We start from the raw sequence: 26527 nt of genomic DNA, 5'->3' as shown, positions 1-26527 counted from the left end.
TTAGGCCAGTGAATCTTGTGACCCAGTGGTGATACACTGTAGTACGAGATAGCTGATCAATATGTCAAGCAATATATCAATAATGCCATCAATATTCACCACTATAATACACTTTACCTTGGTTATAGACATTAATCAAATTTTCGACGCAACCATGACCTTTCAGCCATGAATAACCACACCTATTGATAGAATTTTATTAATTTTATTCCCTATTGATTACAATCTACATGCAGAAAAGTCAATCTCAATATCAAGAAGCATAAGAGTATAGTCACAATATGGTAACTGTGATAAGATTTCATTAATGCAAGAATCACAAACATAAGAACATAGCACAGCGTAAACATAGATCAGAATACAAATAATATCACGTAAGTCTCAGTTCAGCATAGTGCAACGTCAGTCATTTGTCTATAATCGTCAGTCAAGGTGATTACCTATCCTAACCACCAATTAGCATCGGCATGTTGGGCTTCATGCAAAATAATTTAGAACATCACCAGAGTGACAGAGTTTCTGGATAAAATCAATAGCATTCCCTACCTAGTTCTAACGTCCCTTCTGTGACAATGAGTTTTTATCCCTTTTTCGTAATACCTTCCCCCAAAATTCTATTGGATATCCACTATACCCTACTATCTTTAACCTATCAAATTATACATTAGGTAATCCCAATTGTCACCCCACGATAATTTATAACACTTTGATTGGTCTTCATAATTGACGTCTTCGGAGGTGGCACATCCGGGGGGTTTTCATCACCGCTTGGCACGTTTCTCGGGTCATGAGTTCCTTTGTCCATGGTCAAATGTCCTTGTACATTCTTTCATCTACTTTTGTTTCAAAATTTGTATAAAACTCATACTAAGGCAGCTAGCATGCGGATGAGAACGGAATAGAGTTTGTTACATAAAACGAAGGAAAAGAACAAATGCAGGGTCATGGCACTTTGCGAGTCAGAACACTGAAAAACAGAAAAATATGCTTTAATATGAGAGCTAGACAGCCAAATCTTCAACTCACGCTAACTTAAGGTCTAAGGGATTTTTCAATACAATGCAATATCATAAATGTTAATATAAATCATAGCATGAACAGTTTTACTTAATATTATTAGCTCACGTATATAATTGTGACCACATACGTTATAGTCGAATTTTCAGATGCATATTTAAGCATTACTCTAATTATTGTTGTTTTCTATGCAGCATTATTAACTATTGATATAAGCATTTCACGTCTAGTATATGTAATAATTAAGCTACGCTCTCTCACCTACAAGCCCTTGGCGAGCACACTTCGGGGTGCCACACAGCAGCAGGCAGTGAATCTGGGCCAGCGACTATTAAGGGTGCACAGTCCCTTCCAAGGGCCATAATTACTCCTTAGGCACAACAGATTTATCTGGCAGTGTGCACCATGCAGTCTAGTATCACAGGTCCTGAGTCCCCACAAGCGTATTTCTACTTCCTGCTTTGTGGCACCAGCAATTATACTGCAGTGTACCTTAGAAGTTGGGGGAGGTTCAGAGGGTGCCCCTTTGAACCAAAGATTTTCCGTCCTCTCTGTCATGGGGCTGTGGAATGCAGATCTTAATCTTTATTGGGGTCATGATCTGGCTTCGAGAGGGCAAGTGTCAAAAACCTCTCCCTCCAATTTATTGAGCCAGGCCCTCAAATGGCAGAAGTCTGCGTTGCATGCCCAAGGTTTATAGCTGTCACTGGGGAATACACAGATGTGCTTCCCCAGCCTCCAATGTGGGCTAGAGTTTAATTAAATGGCACACAAACCGTTTTAGAGCATAGAAATGCCCACTTTCTAGAAGTGGAATTTCTAAATTAATAGTGACAAACCACCTTTACAATGCAATGATAGGAAACATTATGCAGCTAGGAGCAATGGTAATTTCCCCCTTGTTAACCCGTGTGCAGAGCGGCTGTCATAGGTACTGAAAACACACATTGGTATTCTTCACTTCCTGGGCATGCGTGCCCTTGCGCACAAACAAGGCTGCAATTACAGGCCGGACACATGTTTAAGAACACCATAGTTGCAAATGCGCACAAACAGGCTTGCTGTGACAGGCTGGGCTCATGTTTAAGAACATCATAGGTGCAGGTGTGCACACACAGCCCTGCTATGACAGGCTCGACTCATGTTTAAGAACACCATAGGTGCAGGTGCGCACACACTGGCCTGCTATGATAGGCTGAACTCGTGTTTAAGAATACCATAGGTGCATGTGCACACACTGGCCAGCACCACTTCCTAACCTAGGGAGAAAAGTTGTGCACACTTTCACACTGTACTTACAGTGGGTACATGCCCAGGGCCCTAAGGCCACTGGATAGAGAATCAGCAAAACCTATGGGAAGAACCAATCCCCTAGGTAGGGAAATCCCACTTGGGGGTTCTTCACTAGCAGGGCATGGGACACCCATGTGTACCTGCCCAGCCTTTCATTTACCACCAGCTTCACCATGCAGGGAAAGCTCTAGGGGTAGCGAAGGGCCCACTCACAATTGACTATGGAGTTAGAAGTGTCAACGTGAGCACAAGCGCAATTGCGCCTTCACAGGCCTGCATTGCCAGGCCGGATACACGCTTGATGGCCTATTCCGGTGGGTGGTCCCACTAGTAGCCAGGGCCGCACCTGCTACGAGTATGTGGTGTACCTTTTAACAGAGCACTCCTGGGTACAGCTCCTGAACCAATCATGTAAGCACCCCCTTCTTGGCATGTGTTGGAAGGGCATGCACACTTCCATACTGCAGTAAAGTGGAAAAGTGCCCACAGTCCTAAGGCCACATAACAAGAGTCAGCAAAAAAAACATGAGGAAAAAGCAAAAAGTTTCAGGAAAATCCCCCCATGTTCCAACATGATGTAAATAAGCATTGTCAAAGCAAACAAAGTTGCTGTGCTGCATGACGTCAAATCAAAGGGAGCGAGCAGAACAGCATTATACCTGCTAAGATATGACACAGTCTTCCTCTCCTCCTGCACTTTAGGCTGCCATATGCCAATGTACATGGTGCAAAGGTGTGTGTTCTATCAGGCGTCGGTTTTGTACTGGAAGAGATCCTTTACTGTGCAAAATTCTATGCTTACATATCTTTTAAAACTGTTCCCACTTTGTACTGTACTGTACAGTGAATCACACCTGCAAACTTGGAAAAGTGTGGAGACTTTTAAAACTTGCTTCAAAGTTAAACCATCCTTGAGGAGGTGTAATGTTTTGTTGCAAATCGCTGTCTACAAATGTTAGTAGCGAAGGATTTGTATCAAAAGCCATGGGTTGTGGTTTGGGATGCTCGTGTACCACCCCCTGTACCACGCTCCCCTGAAACACAAACTAGCGCATATTGCTGCTTTGGGTTGCTCTCGTTTAGGCAGCTTTCCAATGCAAACAATGATTTGTTTTGACAAATAAATACCAACAAAACACTTTGCACTGTGTTTGCTAACCTTTTGTATCATAAACCCGGCACAAAGTGTTAGTAAATTTCATGTTTGGAATTGCTAAAGAAAGAATCACAAGTTGTGATTTAGAATCAGTTCTAAATTGTGAGCGACCTTCTAGTTCAGTTCTTGGAGGGGTTCGGTGTCTTCTACATCAAAGATGAGCTGCTATGGTTTATTCACTGCATTAGTGGTTTGGTACAAGGTATGTGAGTGACGTGGACTAACCTCCTTTCCCTCACTTATGATAAACCCTACTGGAGAACCTGGTTTTCACCCCTGCATTAGGAATAGTCTGGAGCCATAGAGTGAATGGGGAGGGTCAGGTTGAGGACAGATAGGTGAATTGTTCAACTGTTCTTTCAACAGCCTGAAACGCTAAGGCCCAGATTTATACTTGCTTTGCGCCGAATTTGAGAGATATTTTTACGCAAATTCAGCACAAACCTAGCTCCAGATTTATACTTTGGCCCTAAACCCGTCTAGTGCCAAAGTTTTGGAGTTAAAGTCATTTTTTGCTTGACGATATGGTCGTAACGCCATATTTATCCCCCTGTGCTAAAATCACGCACGGGGAAGGGGGCCTTGGATAATCGTGCTCTACTTGCTTAGCGCCATTATTTAATGCCTGGGTCAGGGCAGGCGTTAGGGGACCTGTGGGCCTATTTCCATGGTCAGAGACCATGGAATAGGCGAACAGGTGCCCTTCCCTAGCACCAGGGACACCCCCACCCACACCAGAGGAACACCACAGGATGGGAGGACCCCATCCAATGTAAGTAAGGTAAGAACAGGTAGGCATTTCTTTTTTTTTTAAGTGCCATGGGGGGGCCTAACTTGGCCCCCCCTACATGGCACTGGGCCCAGTGGCCATGCCCAGGGAACATATGTCCCCTGCGCATGGCCATTGAGGTGGTGGGCATGACTCCTGTCTTTACTAAGACTGGAGTCATGTCCATGGGGGGTTTACGTCAAAAATCGACGCTAGTCTGGGTAGAGGCATTTTTATGCCTCTGACCATACTAGCATCGTCCTTTGACGCACAACCTCTTGTTCCCCATACGCCTTCCCCACCCGGCTAGTGTCCTTTTTCATTACACTAGCTGGGCCTTACTGCCGCTATCGTCATTCCATTAATATGACGTCCGTCCAGCGTCTTCTAATGGCGCTAGCCGACAGTATACGTTTTCAAGTTTTGTGTGAAAAAGTATAAATCTGTGCCTAAGGGTCTGATTTATGAAAAGTTAGTGCCACCTTTGCATCTTTTTTGATGCAAAAGCCACGTAAACATACAAAATATAATTATATTTGGTAAGTTTGCGCCACTTTTGTGTCAAAAAATGACATAAAGGCGGCATTAACTTTTCATAAATCAGGCTCAGATTTCGAAAGACTGTGACCAAACACTTGCTATACGCATGGCCATTTTGGATCCCATGCCCTATCATTAAATCTTCAGCTTGCTGGCCGCTGACTATATTCGAGCAATGGATCATCATAAAAGATATGGATAAACATATGAAGAATCAAGCTTTGCCACACACTGAGTGAACATGCAGAACATAGGAAACAGGAAGTAGAGATTGATTGAGCACTCTCCAATGCCAAGAGGAGGGAAACCCATATTAGGACGAACACCACAGCCCGATCTGCTATGGCAAGAGAGGCAATGGTTATTACTACAAACTGTTGTCATGTGCCAGTAAAACTGAATTAGTAGGACCTGTAGGGATCAGATAGAGGCTGGAGGAGCTGTGGGCATGGGGACAAATACATTTATGTTGGCTGTGCCCAAAGCTTGAGGCATATTGGCAGGAGTACTCAACAAGATCTGTGACATTTTGTGTAACACAATCCTAGGATGGCAGACATACATCATTTTTTCATTGCCCATACACAAACGGTTCAATCGCACTCGTGCAGGGTCGAGCAAATGGTGTTAGTGCTTTGTGCCACAAAGCAGGTCATTGTCTTGTTATAAGGGAAAGGACCCCAACATTTAAGGACTGGCTACACAGAATTTGGGATTTCCTAGGAATAGAGAAAAGGTGTTATGCCATATCTGGAAGGGTGCTGGACTACGAAGTGAACTTGATGCCTTTCCTGGAACACGTTGGCTAAGAATCTGTGGAAGTTAAATGTCCAATGTACTTTAGAGTATTTAGGATAACACCTGCAGTGGGGCCTGAGGGAATGGAGAAGTAACCAGTAACCAGGAGAAGGTGTTCAACCAGATGGAATTACCTGCACAAGATAACTTGTGCTGTTTTTTATTGGTGGAACAGGGCCCTCAGAACTGGGTTTGGGAAGAGGGGGAAAGGTTTGGTTTGTACATTGTTGAGGTGACTGCTTTGCTATCGACCTAATGTATGCAAATGTTTGTGCAAAATGGAAAGTTCAATAAAAACATCTGAACCATAAAATAGGTTTATAAAAGCAGAAATGCCTTTTTTTGGAGTTGATGAAGCATGACATGTATGCTGTCATTGTCTTAGTTTTTTTCTTGTGCACTAGTTTACCTTTGCCAGTCACTAATGGGCTGCATAGAACCCAAAGCTTGGTCGTCTTGTTTAATTATTTTGTCCTATACTCAAATGTGAATTGTACTGGTGGTGTGGGTCCCAGTGTCTTAATTTTCAGAACCCTTCTTAAGCCCTGATTTTGAGTTAGGCACAGTGGTTATTACAGGGTAAGTAGTTCATGACTTCAAACAATCCTCTGATCACAAGTTAAGAAACACACAGGTTTTATGGCATCATGTGACATTTACCACATGTGAAAAATAGTATATGTGATAAATAAAACACTGAATTACAAGTATGAAAGGTAATTAAATACCAGTGGAAAATACCACCTCAAAATAGTTCTAGTCAAAAGTAGGTGGTAAAAGTTCCTGAAAGTGGCAATGAAGGCAACATTGTAAAACAAAAAATCAAGACCAACACATTAATGCAAACAAAAACGGGTCATTTATTCTTTGAGCTGAAAAAAATAAAATCTCACAAACACCTTCACACAAGGCCAGACCAATATAAACAGCCATAGACAGGTGGAGCTCTCGCAGGTTGATTGCAGCAGCTCACAAGTCCATTCTGTTGGCCGCCACCATGGCTGCAGCTTTGCTAGGAAATATATCATGCTGTCCAGATCTATGTTCTGCTACAACAAACCATGCAGCATGAGGATGGAAACCAGACCACCATTCAGTTACCTTGTAGGAAGGTGGCTTATTATATAGTGAGGCTGCGTAGACTTCATCATGCAATACTATCACAAACACCAAAGATGTTCCTTGGATTCACACTAATAAATCGTTAGCACAGTCCTGGTAGAGTGTCAAAGAGCATTCAGACTTTACTAGAGGACCATGTATTAAGTATTTCAGAGAACCAGCATGGACGATAAGTAATTGACACAACTCAAAAGAAATCTGACACCAATTTACAAAAATGAAGCAGATTTTATATAAATATGGACACCAAAATAAACTTGATCAGATACATGTAGCGGGAGTTAGGGATTTTAGAAGGAAAAATAAATCACAGCAATTCAGTAGTGCATGCATTTTTCATTGTTGTCAATGGGAAAAAGTGATACTGACAATTGGTCACTATCAGGTCGAGTTGCATGGAGTGCACGAAGGATAATGGTGGTGTGGGTCCCAGGACCAAGCCACAACAGTCAATTTTACCTGGTCTGTGAGCCCGGGAGCAGAGTTCTCCTGGCTGTTCCTGGTGCTGAACGGGAGCCATGGGAAATATGATTTTACCACTTTCACAGTGCTGCGAGGATTAGGATGCAAAAACTCAACAATGGGGCCACTGCTGATTTCAGATGAAGATTGAATGGAGTTTCCTCTAGGCGCAGCGTCGAGTGTAGGAGTCAGTTGCAGGACTCCTGACCAACAGGCCTAAGTAGCGGTAAGCACAGCGTGAATTTAATTTGTGGTCTAGGGAAACATGGTAGCGAGTTGAAACTTCATTGAGGCCCCATGCACTACACCATCTGGATTTGGGCGATCCCTCGGAGAGCCAGATTACCAGTAATTCTTTGATTTTGGAGCATTGTTTACCTGAAGTTGTCAGGGGACTAGTGCTGCCAGTCCAAGGGAGCCTGAGGGCACTTCAGGCTTCCACAGGGACACCCTGTCCCTGTGACAACACTCCTGGAACTGCTGGATTGAGATTTGTTCTAGGCTAAATCCCTGCCAGGTGAAAGCTGATGAGCAACTAACCTATACCCTGGTAGTTCTCATTGTCTCAGTGGGAAAACATGAAAAGGCCATGTGCACTGGCATGGTCAGTCCCTGGTCTGTATTCCATTGTGAAGTCCATACCCTGTAGGTGAATGGACCACATCAACAGTTTGTGGTTCTCCCTTCCCATCTGCATCAGCCATCTGAGAGGCCTGTGATCGGTGTGAACTTTAAAGTGAGTCCCAAACAAGTAGGGTCTCAGCTTCTTCAGAGACCAACCCACATCAAAGGCTTTCCTCTCAATGGCACTTCAATGCTGCTCTCTAGGGAGGGGTTGCCTGCTGATATAGGCAACTGGTTGATCCTGGCCCTCATCATTAGTTTGTTACAACACTGCCACAATCCCATGTTCAGAAGCATCTGTTTGGACAATGTACTCTTTTCTATGGTCAGGTGCCTTCAGGATCAGTGCCGAGTGCATAGCCTTTTTCAGGGTGTCAAAGGCCTTTTGGTATCCTGTGGTCCAGATGACCTTCTTAGGCCATTTCCTGGAGGTAAGTTCAGTTAGAGGGGGCCCGTGGTCCTAAAGCCCTTCACAGACTTCCAGTAGTACCCAGTTAAGCCAAGGAAGGCCCTGACTTGAGTCTGGGGTTTTGTGAGCTTCACACTCCAGAATGGTCTTGATCGTGGTTTGTAGAGGTTGAACTTGGCCTCCACCTTCAAGGTGGCCCAAGTACACAACAGAACTCTCCCCTATCTGGCACTTACTGGCCTTGATAGTTAGGCCTACCTGCTGCAGGGCCTGTAACACTTCCTACAGAGGGACCAGGCAATCCTCCCAGGTGGAACTAAAGAGAGCATTATCATCTAGATATGCTGCACCAAAGTTGTACAGGCCTGAGAGAGCTCGATTCACCAACCTTTGTAAGGTGGCAGGTGCATTTGCTAGTCCCAATGGCATTACTTTAAATTAGAAGTTGGCCTCTGGGGTTGAAAATGCCAACCTCTTCTTTGCTCTCTTGGTGAGTCCAATGTGCCAGTACCATAATTTTAAATCAAAAGTACTCTATAATTTGGATTTGGCAGCACCCATCTTGTTAATCAATTCATCTTCTCTTGGGATGGAGTATGCATCAGTTTTAGTGACTTAATTTTAACCCCCTGCAATGCACACAGAACCTCATTTCAGGTTGCCCACCTTTGGAATGAGGCTTGGGGACCAGCACAACTGAGCTTGCCCAGGGACTGTTCAATGACCCCTAGCTCTATCATCTACTGACCTCAGTCTTAATGCAAGCTTTGACTTGGTCTGACAATCTATAGATTTTGTTTTTGACAGGGAGGCTGTTACCAGTGTCCTCATCACGGGTACACCATATTGTCTGACCAGGGATAAATAAGAAGAGTTCTGCAAACTTGACTGCAGTCAGATTGCTGTTTAACAGTCAGAGTGTCAGACAAAACAACACTCTCTACTGACCCATCCTGTGGATTGTTTCAGAGTAAGTCAGGGAGGGGCTCACTTTCCTCAGCTTCAATAGTGACAAAGAGCATGGTCATGTCAGCTGTGTCCTGGTGGAGTTTTAGACGGTTGATAGGGAGAGCTCTATGAGGGCTCCTAAGGGTGCCTAAATCTACCAACTAGTTGACTTCCCCTTTCTTCTCCAAGATTGGATAGGGCCCAGTCCACTTGTGCAGGAGGGCCCTTGAAGCCACAGGCTGCAACACCCCACCAACCATACTTAAGAAGTGCTAACATATGACCCTAACAGTGCTTGACAAGCCCCTGGCAGGCCTCTAGTTGATTATTTTCCTTCCCAGGGCAGAGTAAAGCAAGGCAGCAATTTGTGCTGTATTGCGTTACTCCACATTTATGAAGCCACACAAGCCCACTTTAAGTGGGCCTTGCTTGGCTTTATAAATATGCCTTGAAAGTTGCAACACACATACAACACTCTGCATGATGCAAGTCCGATGTAACTGGGGCCATAAATATGCCTCCTAGTGCTTTGACCTAACAGTCCACAAAATCCACCCATGTCTGGTTTTGACCTTTATGGGTGTCCTTAAACTTCAGTCTGTCCTCTTCTGTGGTGAGTCCAAACCCTATATCAGGGTTTACTTTGTACGCTTATATGGCTCTGCCACATCATCATCAAGGGTCAGAATCTGTCTCTGTCCTTCACTGAGAACAACTCCCACAAGAGGAAGTCCCAGTACTGGTGACCTATAATTCTCATTTACAGGCCTTTTCAAAGGCCACAAACCATTGCTTGATGTCATCATCATCACTAAACTTGGGGAAAATGCCTTTGGGAATATTAGGGTCAAAAGATTCATCTTTCTCCCTGGCTGTATTGCTCCCACCATCTGTGAGCTTCAAGCCCATCTTGACCCTTATTTCTTCAAGGGCCAGTCTCCTTTCATCAAGTTCAAGTCTTCTCTTCTCTACTGAGAGTTGGTCAAACTATCCTCAAGGCTTCCTACAACCTTACCAGTAGGAGTCTGCTAGAGTGACTTCTATTACTTCCCACTGGTGAAGGGGGTCTGGAAAAGCATGAAGAGTTTTGGTCTTTACCTTCTTCCCTATCATCTTCGTTTTGACTAGGACATCATCCTCACCCTCTGTGGCAAACACCAAAATGAACTTGATCAGATACATATAACTGGAGTTTTGAATTTTAGAAGGAAAAATAAATCACAGGAATTCAATACTACAGAACTTTCAATGGGAAAAGGTGATAGTGACGGTCACTTACAGGTCGAGTTGCGAGGAACCCTCGGAGGATAAAAGTGGTGCAGGTCTCAGGACCAAGCCACAACAGTCAGTTCAATTTTACCTGGCCCGTTAGGCCTGGGTGCAGAGTTCTCTTGGCTATTTGTGGTGCTGAACGGAGCCATTGAGAAAGCTGTTTTCACCACTTTCAAAGTGCTGCGGGGAACAAGATGCAAAAACTCAACAACTGGGCTGCTGCTGATGTCGATGCAGGTCGGGTGGAGTTACCTCTAGGTGCAGCATTGAGTGTGGAGGTCAGTTGGCAGACTGGTGAACAACAAGCCTTAGCAGAGGTAAGCACAGCATGAATTAATTTGATGTTCAAAGGTCCAGGGAAACACAGAAGCGGCCTACATCTTCATGGAGGGCCAGACTACAGTTCCCACAATGCAGTACACCCTCTGGATTTGGCCAATCCCTCAGAGGGCCCAATGGCCAGTGATTCTTTAGTTGTGGAGCGTTGTTCTACCTGCAGTTTGCAGGAGACTAGTGCTACTGGTCCATGGGAATTTGAGGGTGCTTCCGGTATGTAGAAAAGTGCCCCTACAGGCAGAGGTCCCTCTTCCTGGGGGAACTGAGATATAGCGTAGGACGAGTGTCAATTCAGCGGTTCCAGGAGGGTTCCCACAAATACAGAGTATCCCTCTTTTGGTTTGTGTTGACCTGTTGTCATGGATGCTGGTCCCTTCTTTGTCCTCTTCAATGCAAGTTGAGTCAGAACTGAGGTTCTGGTGTCAGAGGGGTCCCTTAAATCTTAGATTTAGGAGTGTTATGGGTGTGGGTGCAAGTGGCAAAGGGTCTATGAGCCCCAGTGGCTAATTTGTCCCTGAGGTGACCACTTCCGGTGGGGTAGGTCAGCTTTTACACTTAGAATATACTATTTCCAACATATGTCCAGATACCAGAAGCCTTCCTTAGCTGTACCAGCCAGGCAGCCCACCTTAGAGGTGTGGCTAGCCTTCTGGGGATGTACAGCTCCTGCATATCTCATTTCCTGCCTGTCGAGGTGCAAATGTGCCTGGGGCAGGGGGTGGGCTGTTTCATTCTTTGGGACTCAGCCCTGATGCATATATGAAAGGGGATGTAACCTTTGAAGTTTACCGCCTTGACGCGCCACTTCACTAGCCACCCTGGGAGGGAGGAGGTGTGACCTCCTTCCTGCCCAGGCCTTTGATCCTGACTTCTTGGAGTGTTCACACTGTCTGGCAGGAGGTCAGAATCCTGTCTTGGCAGCAACAAGTGCAGGTGCCAGCCAGAGCACAAGAAAGCTGGGGCAACCAGGTGGGCAACCTCTAATGCAGCCACCTGGGTGCATGCCGCATCGCCCTTGGTACAAGAATCATGTCAGGGGTGAGGAGGCATGTTGTTTGATACTAAACACAACATTTCAAAGTGGTACCATCATGGAGATAGCCTCCCCGAGTTTGCCCGGGTGCCAGCCATGTCATCCTATGGACTGCCTATCACTTACAGTGTCCTTTAATGATAAAGGCCACTATAGGGATATAAGCTTGCACTTATATGTCCTCATCCTTGTATGCCCTCATCCTTAACATAATGCTCCATGCCTCCTGGGCTGAGGAGCCCCTCCTTAGAGGTGCCCGACATACATTAAAGATAGAGTTGTGGCATTGCCACACATGGTGAGGACAAAGTAAAGTTGGAGCAGTTTTCACTGCTCCTGTAGTATGCAATGGGAGGCCTGCTGTCAGTAGTTTACCTGGATCATTCTCGGTTGCACAAACAGTGCTTCGGGCCCTAGTGACCCCTTTACCACCAATTCTCTGGGCACCGGAGGTACCATATACTATTGATTTATAAGGGGGGTAAAGTCCTTGCTAATTAGGATTACCAAGTCACACATATCAGTTTTAGGGAGCGAGCACTGGTACTGAGGCCTGGCTATCAGGCCACACTTCCCTTTCAAAGTCATACACACCAGCATTGGAGCAAAAATTGCACTTTCCTACATGCCTGAAATAGTGCAGAAATGCAGTTTTAGAGCCAGGAATGACAGTGTAAGGCTGGAATCCATAAGCATGAGTCGGCTTGAGATCATGAGGATGCACAGGCTCAATATGGGCGGCACCATACAAAACATATTTTCATCATTACTAATACCCTCAATCTGTGGGTGGCTTTTCTCAGTCAACCATTAGCGAAATATTCTGCTAAGTGAAGAATGCCTTGCTGTTTGATGTGAATCTGTGTATATATACGAGCTGGTGTGCTATGTACCCTCAACAGACCACAATCTCATAATCCTGACGAGAAGCAACATTATTCATATTGTGTTAACACATCACTGTTAGAAATTGAGGGCCTTTTTGGCACAGGGCAGCGCCGCCAGGCATCTTGTTGCACTGCCCTCCGTCAAAAAGGAAGGGCAGGAATGCTCCATATTAATGACATATGGTGTATTCCTTTCCTTTCTACCTGCACACAAATTGGTGCCTAGGCACTTTTGCACAATGGTGCAAGGGTGTCTGCATTGTTGGCATGATTGTTTTTGTGCAGGAAGGGACACCTTCCTGCATAAAAACAATCAATGGAGGCGTTTTCCTCTTTCTATAAGTGCTGCAGAATGCAGCACACATAGAAAGAGGAAAAGATGAGAATAAATAAAGTTATTTCTCCTCTTTAGTTTTGATGTATTCCCAGGTTTACAGATTCTTGTAAATCGGGAAATGTGTTAAAACCTAATGGTGCTATGTGGGAAAACTCACTGCAATGCCCAAAGAACACATCCTTGATGTAGAGTAAGGCAACGCGGAGCATTGCACTGCCTTGCCTTACTCCATATCGATGAGGCCATGTAAAGCCATGCAGGGTGGCTTTGCATCGCTTCATGGATATGATTGAGAGGCCTATGCCGCTGATGCATCATAAAAAGTGACGCTCTGGCAGCGTAGTCCTCTTGTAAATGAGGCCCTGGGTCTCTAGGTGGCAGAGGTATGTACCTTGTCCAAGTAGCGGCCACAATCCTAATCAGGGTAAGTCACAACACACCCTAAAGTATCCTGTGTCCACTCTCTGATACCTTGGCACAAAGCAGTAAAGCTTAACTTAAGATGCAATATGTACAGTATTTATGCAACACACAAGCAGTAACACAGTGAAAACACTACACCACTACACACTAGGTTAGAAGACTTCAATGTAGTTTTATGAACAAAACAATACCAAAATGACAAACATCCAAAAGGTACAAGTCGAGATATGAATTTACAAAGAATAAATGAAACTGGTTACAAGCAGAAAGCGTCAACCAGGCTATATGGTCACGCCAGACCGGACCAAAGGCAAAAGTTGAGGCCGATTGCGATGGAGCACTGGCCGGCTGCGTCACCCACACAGGACCCGCTGACCAAAAGTACCTTGGTCCTTGAGATGCATCATTACCAATTGTTGAAAAGATGTTGATGCGTAGCTTCTGGGTCCACACTGAAGAAAGCAGTGAAGCGATGCGTCATCGTCGATCCAGAGGATGAAGGCGATGCATCGATCCCGGGCCACACAGAGCCAACAATGCATTGCACAGTCTGCAATGTGGTTCTCCAATTCTCGCAGTAGCGGGGCACTGTTATCGATGTCAATGCGGTCTCCTCACGGCAGTGGTGATCTGGTAGTGTTGCGTTGACAGGATTGTTGGAAGTCTTTTGTATCTCTGAGACTTCAGAAAAGAGGAGGCAAGACAGCACGTCCATGGAGTCACTCTTGGTTCAAGTGATGCAGGTCCAGACCTTCTCACCCAGGCCGGGTAACAGCAGGCAGCAGGGCAGCTTGGCAAGGCAAGAATCCAGCAAGGCAGGGATCCAGCAGAGTAGCAGTCCTTTAAGCAGCACCGCAGGCCTTTTTTTCACAGGTTCAGAAGTGTACTGAAGTTCTGGTATCATGGGTCCAGTACTTATTGCCAGTTGTGCCTTTGAATTTGGGGAGACTTCAAACAAAGCTTTGAAGTGCTCCTGGATCCACTCTATCTGCCCTGGCTCCAGACTCACTGCAGGGGGGTAATCAGCCATTTGTGCGTGTGCAGGCACAGCCTATTCAAGTGTAAGTGTGAGGCGGGGCTCAGCCCTTCCCTCCTACTCTCCAATGAGATGCATGCAGTCACACCCTGGTTCCCTTTGTGTGTGGCTGTCTGGAGAGAGCACAAAAAAGCCCAGCTGTCACCCAGCACAAACTGACCACAGACACACAGAAGGTGCATGATGGCTAAAGCAAGTAAATGCTAACTTTCTAAAAGTGGCATTTGCTAAACTACAATTTAAAATCCAACTTCACCATAAGGTGTGATTTTAAATTGTGAGTCGAGTGACACCACACTCGACAAACATCTCTTCCAGATTGTGAATTCCACTTAAAAAGTGATATTGTAATCCCAGTGATAGCGTATGACAGAGGTAGGCCTTATAGTAGTGAAAAAATACTTTGGCAGTTTTTTACTACCAGGACATGTAAAACCTAAAAGTACATTTCCTACCGTTTAAATACATTGCACCTTACACTCTGGGGTGCTGAGGACCTACCATAGGGGTGACATACATATAAAAGGGAAGGTTTAAGCATGGCAAGAGATGTATTTTGCCAGGTAGAGGTGGCAGGGTAAACTGCACATACAGACTCTGCAATGGCAGGCCTGAGTCATGGCTAGAGGGCTTCTTAAGTGGATGGCACAATTTGGGCTACGGGCACACCAGTAGCATTTAATTTACTGGCCCTTGGCACTTGTAGTGCACTTTACTAGGGACTTATAAGTAAATTAAAAATGGCAATTAGGGTTAAGCCAATGTTACGATGTTTAGGAAAGAAAGCACAAGAACTTTAGGATTGGACAGTAGTGGTAAAGTTCACAGAATCCTAAAACCAGCAAAAAGGAAGTGAGATAAATGGAGGGGGGGTAGGCCGAAGGTTGGGGGAAGACCATCCCAAGGCTGTCAGGTCTAGCAATCACCCTTATAGTAGTGGGCAGACAAATCATCCCTTCATCATTAAGATTACAATGTATTATAATTGTCGTAGTCCAATATCAATCAATATCAGAAGTGCCATTAGAGTTGTTAGCCCCTATGATTTCACATAATTTGATCAATGTGAATATATGTAACAAATTACATCAGTCACTTTTCACAAACATGATGCTTCTCAGCCAAGGCAATTTTTTACCAACCATATGTCTCTTACCTTGGATTCCTCTAACCTCAAGACTTTCTTTCATGTCTTTCTCATCGGACATGTTGAGGATGGTCATCATTTTTTCTTCCCACAGCTTGAGGTAGAGCTGAGGTGGATAACTGCCACCAGTTGCTATGCCTTAGTGCTTGTGCTAAGCAATTCACTTAAGTACCTAGAATTTCAAGGTTTGGAAACAGTTTTTAATGTTTTCAACATCATGCAGATATGTTAATTCAAAATTCATTATGCCCGTTATCTTCATCCACAGGTATGTTTTTGTTTGTTTTTGGTGGCTTCTTCAGTATGAGATGGCACATTAGATGGCTATAGAGTCTTACCACCTCCTTCTGCTCAGGATCTGTAAACTTGTTCTTCCTGTCCCTGCCTGGGTTCATGATTGAAGAGTGTGGCAGGTTTCTGCTTGTGATAACTGAGTGCTCAGGTGAGGGGCGCAGGCTTCCAGAGCTCACGCCTATCAGTCTGCTGTTGAAGAAAGAAAGAGGTCTAAAAGAGATAAGGCCTGGGAAGAGCTGGCCCTGGCCTCAACATTTAGGGATAATGTGAGGTTTTGGGTAATCATAAATCAGCCTTAGTTTTGTAAGGACGACATGCCCAAATTAGAAGCTATAATTCCGGAAGCCAAGTGGGTGACACACTTCAAGGTTATTTTTCAACCAACTGAAAATAGCTGGCTCTTTTATGGGGCCCCTTTTTGTTTTTCTCAACCAGAGTCAGCCCCAGTACCCCTGAATTTCCCCATTGAAATTAGTGAGGTACTTTTTGCACTTGGAAAATCTACTTCTGGTAAAGCCCCAGGTCCGGACAGGGTCCCTGTTGATATTTTTAAATCAAACATAGATGTATGGGCTCCAGTTGTGATAAATTTTTAAGAAGTGCTGTGTTGGGGAAAATCCCTGAGTCATGGAAAACAGCTATCCTTGTCCCTATTTTTAAAAAGGGAGATAAATTGTGCCAGGTCTGTTATAGGCCAAAATCTTTAATAGACTTCACAGCAAAGATCCTGGGAAGGGTCATCCTTGCCCAACTTGAGACATGGGCCAAAGAGAACAAGATTTTAACTCCTGTTCAGTTTGGTTTTAGGCCGGGTATAGGGACTGTTGAGCAAATACTAAATCTAAGTTTTGTTACTAGTAAATATGTAAAAGCCAAGGGTGGTGCCAGCCATATGGCATTTATTGACCTGTCAAGTGCCTTTGACTTGGTTAATAGGAATAAATTATGGAAGATCATGCAGACAATGGGGGTGGATTCATACTTGCTTATTTTATTGAGACGTTTGCATCACAATCTCAAAGTATCGGTCTGATACGGCCTATGAGAGGTGTCAGAAAGGGATGAGCTTTAGCACCTTTTCCGTTCTTAATTTATATTAATGGTATTACAGCTCATTTATCCCGAGCACGTGTGGACGTCCCAAAGGTGGGGGATCATTCCATGCCAATACTTTTGTATGCGGATGTTGCGGTTCTGATAGCTCGCACACCTATTGCACTCAGAAGCTATTAGATCTCTTTATTGAATATATGGAAAGCCTGGACTTAAAAGTAAATCATTCAAAATCATATACCATGACCTGCAGGCCATTACGCACAAAAATTATGCACTTTAGAACGGGGGGTTCCATTTTAAAATGTACAAAGGATTTTAGTTATTTAGGTATCGTTTTTAGCTCTTCCCTAGAATGGAAATCACACATCTTTGCGAAAGTACAACAATTGGAAAGAAATGTGGAGGGCATTTTTCATTTTTCTAGGTAATTAGGCCGCAAACTTCTGGCAGAGATCATCACCTTGTATAAAGCTAAATGCATTGCTGCAGCTATTTATGGGGCAGGAGTTTGAGGTTACCAAAATTCAGGTAATCTCTAATGTACTGAGAATGCCTTTACCCATAGGTTGCTTGCAGTCCCAAAAAATGCAGCAAATTGTATATGCCACGAAGGAGGAGAGCCTCCCTTATATAACTGATCAAATAAACATTTTGCCACTCTTATTGTGGATTAAGTGTTGGCAAAACCCAGAAGCAGAAATAGTCAGAGCCTGTATGCTAGATTGTCTAGCTCTAGATAATGTGAACAAGATTGATGTATGTAAAATCTGCCCTTCAGAATTTAGGTTTCAATTGATATGTTTAACTCCCCCACATGTCTTCCAAGGAACGTTGAGTGTGAAGGCTAGGTATGCTATCCACTGTGGGGAGGAGAGGCATCCTGGACTTGAAATTGGTGGACCTTTATTTGCAGATTGTTATGGTTAAAGCCTGGAACCATATTTGAGATGGATACCCAAATCACCGGCTTCTTTTAACATATTTTAGATTTAATTTGATCCATTTTAAAAGTAGCTTTCCCATCACAATGTTTTTGGCTGCGGGACTTACCCCATGGTTACTGTGATCATGTCACTAAACAAAGCACTTGTCACTTTATTTTATTCTGTCGCCTCTAAGTAGATCCAAGAAGGACTTTTCTGACTCCACTGTTGCATCAAAGGGGCTTAGACAATACTGTCCTGCAATGGAATTGTTACAGAAATTAACTACGATTAATTTATACCATGCTGTGTTACATTTTATTAAGAGTGCAATTCGAATTAGAGACTGATATGAGCTTGTAAATTTAACTTGAGATTTTAATGTGAAAGAGATGTAACTCCCTCCTTTCTGGAATTTAATTGACAGCGATCTTATATGTTTTATTGTCCTTTGGTGTTATTTATATGACCTTTTTTATGTTTGTGAGTTGTACCACCTTGCTTTTTTACGCCGAAAAGGCTTATTGCCGAAATGAAGTTGATTGACTGACTGACTGAGTACTATCAGAGGATGGCAATGGATTCTGGTTGCCTTGTTTCAGGCTGCCTTATCCACTCAAAATGAATGCCTGCTTATTCCCACACAGGAAGAAGTTGTTAGTGTGTTTTCAGGGGTGCCCTAAGGTCCATTTTCTTGTTGATCTGGCTGTTTATTTTCTCTAGGGATTAATTTCCTCACTCCATGAACCTCCAGTGACTGAAAATCAGCACTTCTTGAAGTTTTGTGCATGTGCTATTTATTGGGTGCAGTATTTACTATATGCGCTAAATAACACACATTTGGGCCCATGTTTATGAAAAATGGTGCACAACTGCGCTAACGCTGTTTTGCGTGATTTTTTCTCAATGCGAGCGAACGCCATTCCTTTAAGCCGTCCATGCGCCATATTTATGTAATGACGCACGATGTGTTAAGGAATGGCTAGTGTCACAAAAAAAGATGCTAGCCCGGGGGGATGGCTTTAGGGTGAATGGCGCTAGTGGGTGAGAAACACGTTAGGCTGGTTAGCGGCAACATTTCCGCCACTAATCAGAGTAGCGTCATTGTTTGACACACAAGTAGTCCAAAGATTACTTCTGTCTAAGTATAGACAGGAGTCATGTCCACAACCCCATGCCCACCACAGGGGACCAGTGTCCCCTGGGCAAGCCCAACATACCCAGTGCCAGTAAGGGGCCCTCAATGGCATCACACACACATACACAAACACATACCTGCAACTTTCCTAGGATGGGCTCCCTCCTCCTGTAGTGTCCCTGTGGTGTGGGTGGTGTTGCTGGGGCTTGTGGTGGGCATCTTTATGCCACTTCCATGGTGTTCCACAATGGAAATGGGCCTACCTGCACTCTAATGCCTGGTCTGACCCATTAAATAATGGCACTACGCGGGCTTACCGCCATTATTGACGTCCGCCTCCGCCTTGTGCGTTGTTTCAGCTTTGGGAGGTAAATATGTCTCTAGGGGGTTAGCGTTGTGTTTAGGACAGGAATGCCTACCTTGCATCTCATTGGTGCATGGTGGGTTGGCGTTTCCTAAAAATGGCGCTAACTCGAACATTTTGACGCTAGATGGGTCTAGCGTCAAAATATAAATATGGAGTTAGGTTAGTGCTGGTTTAGCGCCAAAATAAATGGCGCTAAGGCGACGCTAACCATCTATAAATATGGGCCTTGGTATTTAAAAAAAAGGTGCTAAATTACAATTCTGTGGTACACAGTAAAAATTCATAAACAGTGTTTTTTAACACGTGCTATTTGACGAACCCTGTGGAATTGGTAGTTAAGCCTATGTGCAAGTTTGGTGGGTTTTACCACAAAACTTGTAATCACACCTTAGGGCCTGATTACGAGTGGGTCATTGTTTTCTGACCCCGGTGTAAACCCATGTTTAGATGTATTTAAAGCATACAACTATTATTTGATAGTTTAAAGACCTCAACCTTCATCAAATTTTGGCAGGTCAAACCAGCCAAAATGTAACCGGGGAAAAGTATACAGTATGTACCATATCATGCACATTTTGTTGCATTAAACATCAAAATCCGCATGTTTTAGTACACAAACCCATAATAGGTGCTATTAATTTGAACCCGATAAATAACATACCCCGTAGTATTAACAGTTGTGATAAATAGCACATTTACTCATAATTGGGACCTTAGTGTTAAGCCTCATGCTATATTTCACAAATCAAGACAAAATTGATTTCCTTTAACTTGAGAAGGTGGATCAGGGAGACTGTCTACCAAAAGAATAATCAGTAGTGTTGTACATCGGGAGCAGGTTTGTTACTGACACATATGTAAATGATGTCCAGTGACCATTAATGTGCACTAAACTACTTTTTGTGTATGGCAAAGCAAGATGTCATTGTACTCCCATGGAAGACATTTTGCCTATAGTTGTATTTGCATGCTCACTCCTCTGTAATTTGTCCACAGCTAAACAGTCTGAAATTATATTTTTTTGATTTCCTCAGGAAGATCAGCCTGTGATCTCGAACAGGAACTAGGTAAATATATGCAAATTCTGTTTTATTTTATTGATTTGTACGAGATATACAGATGTAAGAATGAATGACAAAAAGTAAAAATATAGAAATGAAAGAAAGAAATCTACCTGATTAAAAAGACATTGACACTAAGGAGAGTAAAAGATTAGATCCAAGACAACAAAATGTAGGAGGCTGGCCTGCTTTGTAGTGGGTACGTAAGGTACTTACACCTTATACCACGTCCAGTTATCCCTTATTAGTGAAATGTAGGCAGTGTTTCAGCAGCTTAGGCTGTCTAAGCGTAGTTGTAGCAGAGCAGCCAAGGCTGAACTAAGAGACATGCAAAGCTCCTGCAATACCACTATAGTTACACAGACAATACTCAGTGTTACCAAAAATAAAGGTACTTTATTATAGTGACACAAGGCCAAAAATATCTTAGAGGCAATACTCCTTCTGGAGGCAAGTATTATACACAATATATACACTAGTAACCAAAATCAGGTAAGTAAACAGTCATACAATTGTGCAAACAGTAGAAAATACAATAGATTGCAATAGCCTCGGGCAACACAAACCATATACTAAAATAGTGGAATGCAAATGTCGAATTTCCCCCCAGGCAAGTGTAATGTGTAAAGGGGCACTGGGAGTGTAGGAAAACACCAAAGGTAAGTAAAGTACCCCACCCAGAGCCGAGGAAAGCAGGATTAAAGTACAGCAAGTGTCCTCAAGATCCACTACAAGTCATGATAAAGGATTAGGCAAGAACCAAGCGAGCCTGCAAGCAACAAATTATGGATTCCTAGAGCTGAAGACCTGTGGAGAGAGGAGATCAATCCCAGAAGTCAAAGAAGAGTCCAGGAAGAACAGGAGCCCTTGCCAACCTGGAAGAAGGTGCAAAAGTGGTTTCTTTGGTTAGAAGAAAAGTACAGAATGCACCAAAGCAGATAGCTGCAGGTTCCTGCTTGATGCAAGAGATGTCCCACGTCAAGTTGTTGGATGCAGGCTGTTTGCGTCGCTGGATTCCACCAACAAGCCTTGGTTTAAGCAAGCATGCGGTTTGCGTCAAAGAGGAGCTGCCTGGACCCAGGAGGGACCTGGGGGTCTCAACTCAGACTGAGGAGACAGAGGGGGCTCTCAGCACTTTAGAGAGCCCTCAAAAGACCAGGCAGCAGCCACGGGAGTCAAAGAAGATGGAAAGTGCGGTCATTGCAGCACTACACTGGAGGGCCCCACACACTGGAGAACAACGCAGAGAGCTGTGTGTGACAGGATGGAATGCTGGAGAACTGGGCTATGCTGTGCACAAATAACTTTTGGAAGAAGTGCACAGAAGCCCAAGAAGCTGCAGAAGACGACTTGCACAGGGGTACTGTCACAGCATGAGGAGGCAAGCTCTTACCTCCACCAAATTTGGACAGCTGGACCTTAGGACAGTCGGGGTCACTTCGTCCACCACTTGTGTTCCAGGGAGTATGCTTATCGCCAGGAGAGGAGTCCCAGAGTACCAGTTGTCATTGCAGAAGGGTGCCTGTTAAAGCAGGTAAGTGACTCTGTCACTCCACAGGAGATTCCTTCAGTTCTTCTGGTGCAGGGTGAAGACAGGCAGTCCTCAGAGCATGCACACCTTGGAAATTGTTGCAAATGCTGGCTGGAGCTGAAGTTGCAGGTCACAGGAGTCGTCCTGACAAATTTGTTGCAGTTACAGCAGTTCCTGGAGCAGTCTGAGGTTGATCCGAAGGTCAGAAGCTGAAGCAGAGAATGCAGAGGACTCCTGGAGGAATCTTGCAAACCGAATCTGAGGAAACACCCAGAGGAGAGATGCTTAATAGCCCAGTGAGGGGGATTTGCTACCTACCTAGGTATGCACCTATCAGGAGGGGTCTCTGACGTCACCTACTGGCACTGGCCACTCAGAGGTCTCCAGAGGGTCCCCACACCTTTGAATCCAAGATGACTAATGCCAGGGAATCTCTGGAGGAGCTCTGGGCACCACCCCTGGGGCGGTGATGGACAGGGGAGTGGTCACTCTCCTTTCCTTTGTCCAGTTTCATGCCAGAGCAGGGAATGGGGGTCCCTGAACCGGTGTAGACTGGATTATGCAAGGAGGGCAACGTTTGTGCCCTTCAAAGCATTTCCAAAGGCTCTGGGAGCATACCCCTCCCATGCCTGTAACACCTATTTCCAATGGGAGAGGGTGTAACACCCCTTTCCTAAAGGAAATGCATTGTTCTGCCTTCCTGGGATTGAGATGCACAATTCCCAGGAGGGCAGAAACCTGTCTGTGAGGTGGCAGAAGCTGGGGCTGCAGTGGAAACCTCAGAGAGCTGGTATGGCAGTACTGGGGGTCCATGGTGGAGCCTCCACAGTGCATGGGATTGCCCCCCCAATACCAGATTTGGATTGGGGGGTCAATTTCATGGTTTTAGACACCTCACATGGCCATATTCAGAGTTACCATTGGGAAGCTACATATATGTCTTGACATATTTGTAGTGCATGCTTATAATGGTATCCCCGCACTCACGAAGTCCGGGGAATTGGCCCTGGACAACGTGGGGGCACCTTTGCTTGTGCAAGGATGCCCTCATGCACAGTAACTTTGCACCTAGCCTTCAGTAAATGAAGGTTAGACATATAGGTGATTTATAAGTTACTTAGTGCAGCGGAAAATGGCTGTGAAATATTGTGTGCACTATTTCACTCAGACTGCTGTGGCAGTCCTGAAGAAAGGTTTGTATGAGCTCCTTATGGGTGGCAAAAGAAATGCTGCATCCCATAAGGATCTCCTGGAACCCCAATTCCCTGGGTACCTAGATACCATATACTAGGGACTTATAAGGGGGTCCAGTGTGCCAATCAGAATTGGAATCTGGAGTCACTAAACTGTAGTGACAAATTTGGTAAGTAGAGAGAGCATAATCACTGGAGTTCTGATTAGCAGAACTTCAGAGACACAGTCAATCATACTGACAACACATATAGGCCACAAACTATGAGCACTGTAGTCCTGGCTAGCAGGATCCCAGTGAGAAAGGCAAAACACACTGACAAACAAGCAGAAATGGGCGGTAATATGCCAAGAAAGATGGTACTTTCCTACACAAAAGCAAACATATCCATAAATAAATAAGAAAAAGCTTGACAGTTGCAGCCATATAATCTTCTGGCATAGTAGCCCAACGAGCCACTTTGTGGAAAAAGCACATTCTTAATTTACAAGCCTATATCATTTTATTCCCATTTATTTTACTGTTAGGTGACAGTTTATCAGAGCAGAATCGGCAATCAATGACCTTCCCTTACCAACTGTGCCAATAACTTATGTGTCTGATATTTTTCTTCATTTGCATGCCTCTACAACATCAAAAATTGTGCTGGGCTTTAGCTCTCTTTTTTGTTTTTGTTTATGATGCTGTCACCTGTACAAATTGCAGGAGAGAGGTTCTGAATATTTTGGCTGATCCACAGTGTAGTCTACCTGAGCTTTTCATTAAATTTGACTAATGATGATGTATGCAGTCATGTTTTAAATATGTTTACGGTTTGGCTTGACTGGGCATCTGACAACAGACAATTATATGAGCATCACCTGAGAGGGGCTTTGGCTCCAACCACATGTTGGAAGCCAGTTGTTCATCTTTTGATTGGGCAGAAATTGTGTGCTTCCACAAATAAAGTGCTTGTCCCCCAAACAGCTGGGATCATTTTGTTTATCCACCTTCTTGAGCTTAAACTTTCAGGAACACACACCAGACCTTGTAAAGCTATTAAATGGTCTTAGATAAATAAATATTTAATGGTGCTTTCTCAGCACCAACAAAGATAGTAGTGAGCATTCAATAACTAACACAGGTATTTAGGCCTGGCATGACAGTACAACTGTCACCTGACCTTATGACCTGCACCAATATTATTTCTACAGTTCTTTGCTTCCACACGAATACATATCAATTCCCATGCTATCTATGTGTAATACTTAACATTACCATACACTAACATACAGAATAGTTCAGTGGGACTCTTTTGTTATCTAGTCAAAATAACTCTCTCATAATATTTTACTCCATGTATTTTCTAAAACAGGTATAATATGTCACATATAAACAAAATTAGTGTAGACGGCGCAGTGCTCAAAGGTGAAATATTTCAAACGATACATATATGCAGGCAGGACGTATCAAAATGTACAAATCAACAATGCAATCTACATTCAATGATTACTGTTTTCAATTGATTGAATGTCAGACAATCCCTATTAAAATGTCAACGTTTCGACCCGATAAATAAGTTACTTACCTTCGGTAACGCTTTTTCTGGAGGATACATTAACTACCTGTGGATTCCTCACCTAAAGAATTCTCCCCTCGTGCCAGCTTCGATGGAAAATTCTTCTAGCTCTGCACGTCAACGATGATGTCACAATAGCCCGACTCCACGCGATGCCGTATGACGTCTTTTAGGCAATAAGAAGCCCTCGTCGACATGCAGACGTCAATTATCACCATTTTTTACGTGCCTTAGAGACGAACAGGTGAAAATTTGACCTTGAAGAGAACAAAATCACATCCAAAGAAGTGAAAACGCAACATTAATTACACTAAAAATAATAAGAAATTAAATATGTCAGTCAAAATCAATCATGAGTACTTGAATTATCAAGACCAGAGAAAGAAATACATATATACATGCTATAACTATATACATGAATCAGGCATATATATATATATATATATATATATATATATATATATATATATATACATATATACAAGACAATTGGTGCTCACCCAAGGATTTTGTGGAACAACCATTCAGGCAACGGGGAGGCTCCAGATGACAAAAATGGCATGAAGGGCGTCAACTTGTAAGGAGCCGGAGCACCCAAATTAAAAGCTAAAGGGCCCGACAGACCCACATGCCCTCCAGCAGGCGCCATGGTGGAAAAGATATTGAACATGGCATTTACAAATGCCGCAGGATCCGTACCTGCCGCTGGGAAAGCTGGGTATGTTTGTGGTGTCGGCGCCGGCGCCGGCATAGAAGCCGAAGATGGGCCAGGAAACTCCTGCTCCGGAGAAGCCGCCGGTTCTTGAAGAGGCTCGACTTCAAACACTGACAAAGGTGAAGCCGGAGTCGTAGGAGGCGGAGGAATGACGGTCGGGCTAATCTCCCACGTCGGACGGCGCCGAGTTGATGGAGATGCAGATCTGGACCTGGACCGACCTCTACTCGATCGGCGCCGAGAGTCGTGATGGCGCCGAGAGTCTCCATGACGACGATGAGTCCTCGAAGATTTCAAAGAGGACTCTCTCCGATGCCGCCTTTCCTTCCTCTTCTTGGAACGGGCCAGAAACAATTTAGCTTCTCTTTCCTTAAGCGCCTTAGGGTTCATGTACTGGCAGGAACCGCATGACTCGACCTCATGGTCGGAACTAAGGCACCATATACAATTTTCATGGGGGTCAGTGACCGACATCCGACCCCCACACTGGTTACAAGGCTTAAAGCCAGATTTTCTTGGCTGCGACATTGTAACTACAGATGCGTAACTGTAGCTCCCTGTTAGCCTTGAAGAAAAACCGTTATTCGAAGGCACGGAAAAAAGGGAACTGACGTCTGCACGTCGACGAGGGCTTCTTATTGCCTAGATGACGTCATACGGCGTCGCGTGGAGTCGGGCTATTGTGACGTCATCGTTGACGTGCAGAGCTAGAAGAAATTTCCGTCGAAGCTGGCGCGAGGGGAGAATTCTTTAGGTGAGGAATCCACAGGTAGGTGTATCCATCAGAAACACAACTTACTCAGGACTCTTCAGGACACAAGTGTACCATATGGCACAACACCTATTGAGACAGAATATAGAGAGAGTCTTTTTAATACAAGCATCAGACAAATCTACCCTAATGAACCAATACTTAATAAGCAAAGACCTACCTCCAAGCAGTGTGCATCATACAAGTGCTGGAGTGGTCAGTTAGTTGGCTTCTAAATCCCATAAGGACTCGGAAACCAAGGTATTTCTTATCAATATCATCAAACCATGGTGGAGGCTTGTGAGCAACACCATTTGCAGCTATTCCCTTAG

The 26527-nt window shown here is 44.2% G+C and overlaps 1 protein-coding gene and 1 long non-coding RNA gene across 4 annotated transcripts in view; one reads left to right on the top strand and one right to left on the bottom strand.

Annotated features, from left to right (window-relative positions):
- Positions 1 to 26527, top strand: part of LOC138268196 (butyrophilin subfamily 1 member A1-like) — a 354320-nt gene that overhangs the window by 180868 nt on the left and 146925 nt on the right. For 2 of the 3 annotated variants that reach the window (XM_069217627.1, XM_069217625.1), the window contains exon 4: positions 20422 to 20454. The exons of the other annotated variant lie outside the window; for it this stretch is intronic. In XM_069217627.1, the coding sequence (XP_069073728.1) occupies positions 20422 to 20454 (33 nt within the window). The remainder of the gene's footprint in view (positions 1 to 20421; positions 20455 to 26527) is intronic. 3 annotated transcript variants of the gene reach the window in all.
- Positions 217 to 26527, bottom strand: part of LOC138268197 (uncharacterized) — a 369403-nt gene continuing 343092 nt past the window's right edge. Inside the window, exons 4-6 of the long non-coding RNA XR_011199952.1 lie at positions 18010 to 18140; positions 15619 to 15781; positions 217 to 967 (exon numbers count right to left, since the gene is read on the bottom strand). This is a non-coding gene — a long non-coding RNA (uncharacterized lncRNA). The remainder of the gene's footprint in view (positions 968 to 15618; positions 15782 to 18009; positions 18141 to 26527) is intronic.

This window comes from Pleurodeles waltl, chromosome 12 (genome assembly GCF_031143425.1).
Source record: "Pleurodeles waltl isolate 20211129_DDA chromosome 12, aPleWal1.hap1.20221129, whole genome shotgun sequence".
Taxonomy (NCBI): domain Eukaryota; kingdom Metazoa; phylum Chordata; class Amphibia; order Caudata; family Salamandridae; genus Pleurodeles; species Pleurodeles waltl.
Note: the sequence above shows the minus strand (reverse complement) of the source record. Positions and strands in the feature narration are given on the sequence as shown.